The sequence below is a fragment of the Macrobrachium rosenbergii genome, chromosome 50, assembly GCF_040412425.1.
Source record: "Macrobrachium rosenbergii isolate ZJJX-2024 chromosome 50, ASM4041242v1, whole genome shotgun sequence".
In the NCBI taxonomy this organism is placed as follows: Eukaryota; Metazoa; Arthropoda; class Malacostraca; order Decapoda; family Palaemonidae; genus Macrobrachium; species Macrobrachium rosenbergii.
This window is the reverse complement of record NC_089790.1, coordinates 11,842,501-11,849,961: the sequence shown is the minus strand read 5'-3', so window position 1 is coordinate 11,849,961 and position 7,461 is coordinate 11,842,501. Positions and strand designations below refer to the sequence as shown.

At 35.1% G+C, this 7,461-nt stretch overlaps 1 protein-coding gene across 1 annotated transcript in view; it reads right to left on the bottom strand.

Annotated features, from left to right (window-relative positions):
• Positions 1–282: 282 nt before the first annotated feature.
• Positions 283–7,461, bottom strand: part of LOC136832599 (serine/threonine-protein phosphatase 6 regulatory ankyrin repeat subunit B-like) — a 713,268-nt gene continuing 706,089 nt past the window's right edge. Inside the window, exons 15-19 of the mRNA XM_067093780.1 lie at positions 6,671–6,769; positions 5,750–5,848; positions 3,081–3,137; positions 1,630–1,692; positions 283–401 (exon numbers count right to left, since the gene is read on the bottom strand). Of these exons, the coding sequence (XP_066949881.1) occupies positions 370–401; positions 1,630–1,692; positions 3,081–3,137; positions 5,750–5,848; positions 6,671–6,769 (350 nt within the window). The 3' untranslated portion in view covers positions 283–369. The remainder of the gene's footprint in view (positions 402–1,629; positions 1,693–3,080; positions 3,138–5,749; positions 5,849–6,670; positions 6,770–7,461) is intronic.

The window sequence follows — 7,461 nt, the reverse complement described above, 5'->3', positions numbered from 1 at the left end:
GAGTTACGAGAGACCCGTTGGTCTCTAATCGGAGAAATACTGATTACTCATAGGCAATAATACTAATATCTTGAAAGAAAGAAAATCATCCACAACTCTATATATTACAATATAAGTAATCCGAATCCCAATACATCTTAAGCTGCAAAATGTGAGCTGAATAGCAAAACAATGGTTGTTGTAAAGTACAGCTCGCTAGTTCAATCATCAAGCAGTTTCCTAGAGGTATAATAAAATACTCGTGTAAAATGTTAAAGAAAATGTTTCATGCTCATGGATACAGGTGTGTGTGTGTGTGTGTGTGGTAAAATGTCTTTGATAGTAGTTCTCGAGTGGTAGCACATTATCATCCTGAGGCAACAGGTGACATCATCCATTCCGACAAGACGAGGACTTGTAACCTGAGATAAAGGCAGGTGAATGAGCAACAGAACCTAAATCTGAAAGATAAATTTTCATAGAAGATTTGCATGCATGTCCTATATTTTTCAGGTTGTGATTTTAACTGGTACAAGTGGACTGAAAATGAGTGACAATTCAGAGGCTCAAGAAATGACAATTTTACATCTATCAATGAAAGTGATGCTAAACTTATAACTAAAACCAGAGAGTATTAAAAATATTTCAGAGTGTTTTTATGTACCACACACATACACACACACACACACATATATATATATATATATATATATATATATATATATATATATATATATATATATATATATATATATATTATACATACATACATGCATATATATATATATATATATATATATATATATATATATATATATATATATATATGTACATATATATATATATATATATATATATATATATATATATATATATATATATATATATATATATATATATATATATATATATATGCTTATATGTCATTAAATAGCGACAATATATTTAGCCAAGGCCATAGGAAAAGTAAGAGAAGGAGTACCTTGAAAATGCGTCCAAAGGCCACGAAAGCGCTTGGTACTCCTTCTTGTATTCTTCCTTAATCTCCAAAAAGCGTGACAGTACGAGAAGATAGACATTTGTGGAGCAATATGTACTGGAAGTGTCAGCGAGCTGTTGATGAGCCTCCTGTGTAGTGTGTGAAACGACTGATGTAGCTGAAGTTTTCAGCATAAGGGGTCACTGTTGATTCAGAGTTAAACGGTGGAGATAGAAATGATATCATGCACTGTTCTGAAGCCACGCTAAACTATGGGAAGCCGATCATAGTCGGATAAAAATAAACATTTATTCATAATATCTATCTATCTATCTATCTATCTATCTATATATATATATGCGTATGTGCGCATGTATGTTATGTATATATATATATATATATATATATATATATATATATATATATATATATATATATATGTGTGTGTGTGTGTGTGTGTGTGTATGTGTGTATAAATAAATATATGTGTATATAAGTGTGTGTGTGTGTGTGTGTATGCAAGGTTGTCCACGTATGCGAGAACTATGTACACAAAGCTCTGGGAACAAGCAAGGTCATAAGCGTACACTACTCAGGAGACGATCAACATCACGAACAATGACACACGAAAACAATGTCGTACGACAACAAAGACATCAAACATCAATTACCTTCAAGTATGGTAATCACATTCTTCAAGAGGTCTGTTCTCCTGGTGTCCTTTCCAGCCTTCTCTGTTTACAGAGGAAATAAAAGCTCAGATTACTTTCTTCTGATTGTTCTCGGAGACTGTTAGAAGCAGTAAACAAATAGGGCGAGGAGCCGGGGGAGAAAAAGGGTGGAGACGTCTCTCTCTGGAGGAATAAGCGCGCATTCTTCCGTCTCCTTCATTCACCGCGCATGAATAAGTTTGTCTGTCGGTCTGTCTATTTTTTTTTTTTATCTTTCATACATCATCACCTAACAGCTAAACCTATTTCCAATAGTAAGATTATTTATCATAGTAGTTAGGGAATTTCTCATACTAAGAGTATTTCTCACAGTAAGGTTATTTCTCAGAGTAGTACTTCTCATAGTAGTAAGAGGCGTATACTTACACGAACACACAATAACAAGTGATGTGATCTTGGTCTCCTACTTCTAAACTCTTCCTTCGCTCTTGGGTTTCCCCTTCAAATTAGAAAAAAAGAGGTCCCTGTGAACTCGCCATGTCCCAAAGGACTGAATTTATAATAGCACATACGCACCGAACATATATTTGTAGAATTCACAAACACTTTACTAGAGCCGAAAAACATCATTCTCATGCCCTGACTTAATGTTTAGCTTCCTGTTTACTTTCCAGGCTTAAATATACAGAATCTACTATTCACAGTAATCAGAGACCTGTATTTTCAGTAGCTGCATTGACGTACTAACTTCCCATTAATCAGAGACCTGTATTTTCAGTAGCTGCATTGACGTACTAACTTCCCATTAATCAGAGACCTGTATTTTCAGTAGCTGCATTGACGTACTAACTTCCCATTAATCAGAGGCCTGTATTTTCAGTAGCTGCATTGACGTACTAACTTCCCATTAATCAGAGACCTGTATTTTCAGTAGCTGCATTGACGTACTAACTTCCCATTAATCAGAGACCTGTATTTTCAGTAGCTGCACTGACGTACTAACTTCCCATTAATCAGAGACCTGTATTTTCAGTAGCTGCATTGACGTACTAACTTCCCATTAATCAGAGACCTGTATTTTCAGTAGCTGCATTGACGTACTAACTTCCCGAGTTTCCTAAAACTTCTCTTCTCCAAGATCACGCAAAAGCAGACAGAAACTTGAAGGCACACACGCAGGGGCACAAGATTCAATAAATACACACACTTCAACCTGCAGCAAATGTGTCTGTCCTTATCTCCAACAAAATGTTTTACGATAAAATGTCCCTAAACTAGATCAAATCTGACCTGTCTAATGTATGGAAGCCTCATTACCGAAAGTAATCCAATTATAATCCACTTCATGAGCCAGCATGGACTATTTTCCATAAAAAAAATACAGCAATTAATCCGATATACTTTATAGCTTAAAATCCATTGTTAAACACGAAATTACACTATAAACTTACTGGGTATTTTCTGCAGAACTTTGACCCTGAAACGAGCTTCTTCCAGCGCTGTGCGACCTGTCAGTTATAAAAAATAAACGTAACTGGATAGTAAATTAAACATTTTTTGAGTTCGCTTTACTTACTGTTGATGTCTGACATTATGTGACTGAAAGGACACCAAACAGATATAAAAAAGTAATTATCAAAATAAAAATTTCACTTACCTGCATTGAAATACACTAGAATTCTAGTTTCATAACATAAAAACTAATAGCCCTGTGATAATAATTACCTTTAGTAACAGTGAAGTGGACACATTAATACTGTGAGGCGTATTATCAATCTTCTCTAAGCGTCACCTGACATCCTTAGGCAAATTTGTTTATTGAATGGAAAGGTCGGTTATAGTTTATCCGGAAAATTAGGTATAAACAATTACTGTACAAGCTTTTTCTTTCACTGGATTTATGCTGATAAAAATCAAAATCCTTTTCATCAAAGCTTTTCATTCTACCCTACGATAAGACAAGGTATATGCTGTACACAAAAACAAACCCATATTTTCCGAAGCTATCAGTAATGGAGAGAGAGAGAGAGAGAGAGAGAGAGAGAGAGAGAGAGAGAGAGAGAGAGAGAGAGAGAGAGAGACTAATGAGCGTGTAAGTCCAGCAGGGAAAAGAAGAGCAACAATGCAAGCAGGTTGGTAACAAGACATGAGGGAAATCTCATTTTTGCATAATTCACCTTAACGTGATTGTAACAAACACCGACCAGTACCAAATTAATTTATTTAGAGGGAGCAACACTCTCACAACAATCAACGACCAAAGGAAGCAGGTACTTTGAAGAACAATATAGAAATTATGATAGACGTTCATTATCGCTTTTCAATAATGTTCCAATTAGCTGGAATTTCGAGCTATAATTAGTGTCGTAGAGCAAAAATATTTTCCCTATGTTTTGATGTATCTTATTTGAAAACACCGTCAGGAAGCTTGCATAATATGAACATGGCAAGCTAAACTCACCCTAAATCTAGCTCGGGCAAACATTATTTGCACCAGAAATAATAGCATGATTTTGAGACAATTAGCGGGGAATTTTTTTTACTTAATTGTAGAAGGGACGACTGAATGATCACAAGGCTTGGGAAATGAACTCGCGATTGACTTGCTCCAATTAGTCAAAAAATATGTGGCAGCAACCAGCTTGGAATTATGCCAAAGCGTGTCATCACTGTTTATGCCAAGATATGCGTGATGTATTGAGCCAGCTTTAATCTTATATCCAGCGCCAGCTGGTTTATGAAAGTTAATTTTGGGGGCAGATCTTTCCAAGATTACGTCGAAACAGAAGCATTTTTTTTTCACACGTGGGTAAAAGTATATGAAGTAAGAACACTAGAGTAGCTTATATGAATATAAAGATTAATGTTCATTGTAAACAATGTTTATAAAAGACTTAATCATGTGAAATTGAATTCTCTGATTTCAATGGAAATGATGTCTGCTACAGTGACCGTGAGTATACCAAGGTTGGAACATATATATATTGTTCAAGTCTGTTTGTAAACCTAAACTTTGCTTGCAATACAGGCTTAAATATTAACCTATATTCCAAAGAAAATGATAACTTGATCGATCATCCTAAGAAATGTTATAAAATATGACGGCATAATCTATTATTATTTCATTTCATTTCAATTCCACCTAGCAAATAATTTCATAATCTATATTTAGGTCATATGATACGAATAAGCGGGCTTGTTTAACTTCAGTTGGCCTCATAATGATATTTCCTTCAACTCTCCTCGAGTAACGTAGTTTTGTCATAAATTTGAAAATTATAGGAAAAAAAAAATAGCGAAAGAGTAACTTTGGGTTGGCGTCCAATAATAGTCCCTCCCCTCCTCTTAACCACAAAATCCTGCGATGGCTTCAGTAACTAAGAGATTCTTTGCGACTGATTTTATAAGCTGATTGGAAGCAAAGTATCGGAGCAGTCTCGCTGAAAACTTTGCGGGAAAAACTTAAACATTCCAAAGTCTTTTTATTTTCTAGGCGCGCTCCTTCCGCTGCCATCATTTTCACATACTGCCGTTGTGAAAAATACAGAATGGATGGAAGCTTGTCATTTTTTTTTTTTACGTTTATTGCTGTTATTTTTAGTATATGGTACGCATCTTTACTCGAGTGAAAGGTATAGAGAGAGAGAGAGAGAGAGAGAGAGAGAGAGAGAGAGAGAGAGAGAGAGAGAGAGAGAGAGGATAATTCGCTTTATTATTACTGCCTGTAAGGCATATGGTAGCCTTTACAAACCTGTCACTCAGCACAAACACCTAAATGATCTGCTATACACACCAAAATGCTAAAATATTATATTTTAAAAACATGTTACACTAGTACATATTTACATCTGAAATACACATTGTGAATGAAAAACCTTCCTAATTACCTATAAAATGAGCACCCAGCTTTCAACTGTGACTACCACGGGTTAGCTGCAAAAATGCTTCTCTCTCTCTCTCTCTCGCCAAAATATTTCTCTAACTTTTTGTTGCCGTCCCTCCCATCGTCCTTGTGTGTGTGTGTGTGTGTGTGTTTTTTTTTTTACCATTCAATATACGCTGCTCAAAATGGACGCTACCTAGATATCTGTGTAACTGAAACGTGATGTAAACAGCTTACCATATATATTCCGTATCTTATCATCAGGACAATGTTTCACAATCTCTCTAACGATGTCCTTCTGTCCCTTCCTACAGCCTTCGTGGAGAGCTGTCCTGTCTGTAGATACAGGACCAAAGAAATATTTTTAGTTGAGTGATGGAGAGACGATATTGCACACACACACACATACACACACACACACACACACACATATATATATATATATATATATATATATATATATATATATATATAAACAGTATAGATATGTATATATATATATATATATATATATATATATATATATATATAAACATATAAATTTATATATATATATATATATATATATATATATATATATATATATATATATATATATATATATATATATATACTTCTCTTTTATGAGGTGTATATCTCTTCTCCTATGAGGAGTGAACCTAAAATAACAGAAGAATTCAAAGAAATTGCACGCTTTGTCTAGTTTTTTGTATTTCTGACATGACACCAGACATGAGTATAACCCTCGAAAGTAAGTTTTTTGTACCATAGTGGTTTCTTGGTTGCATATTCTTGAAATCTTCATTTACCAATCGAATTTACCCATCTAGTCATAATCTCAAGCAGTGGTTAGACATGCAAAGGTATATAAATAATTAATGAATAACAGTACTCAGCTACATTACTGGGATGTATCTGTGTAAGTAGTCTTGGCTGCAATTATGAAACTAATACTACTCAGAATTTCAACAAAATCTGAAGTCGTCAAAAGCACAAGTAATTCACTAACGTACAATATTCACATTAAATTCGACACCAAACAAAACACACACACACACACACACACGCATCGAATTCATCCAATATGTATATGCAAGCCCCTTCTTCAACAAGTTGCTTTAATTTGCTGAGATTAACGAGAATCATTTTCTCACTTACTCTTCTTGTCAACAGCGTCGACCTTGGCCCCCTTTGTTAAGAGAAGCCTCAGGATATCCAGGTGACCATAATAAGCAGCCTTGTGAAGGGGAGTCATATCTGGAAAGAGCAGAACGGCAGTTTAGATACTGAGAAGGGCGTAATTTAAGTTAAGTATACCTTAGTTTAACCAGACCACTGAGCCGGCCCGAAGGACTAGATTTATTTTACGTGGCTAAGAACCAATTGGTTTCCTAGCAACGGGACCGACAGCTTATTGTGGAATCCGAACCACATTATAACGAGAAATGAATTTCTATCACTAGAAATAAATTTCTCGAATTCTTCATTGGCCGGTCGGAGAATTGAACGCGGGCCCAGCGGAGTGCTAGCCGAGAACGATACCAACCCATCCAATAAGGAACTGAGAAGGGCGTGCGAGACGAATTTCACTATTTCGACTCTCATACGATCAACTGTTAATGCAAGAAATACATTATTCATTTCTACCATTGTTATCAATACAGAAAGTAGGATAAATTGTAATCAGGGAAGAAAGAGCTATTTGTTCACACAAAGAACTATTTGATCAAGAACCTCACTCATAACACAATGTTGCATCACTTTAACACACACAGAGAGGTACAAAAGTAATTGTCAAAAGTGCAATAATTTTCAATCACTTTTTTCACTAAGCAAAATGAATCTTAACTTTCGGAATTTCACGGGAGTTGAAATCGGAAAGTTATTCTACCCGGGCTATCAGGTACAAATATTTGCAGTAGCTTAAGAGGGTTTTAAGAACTAGGAAT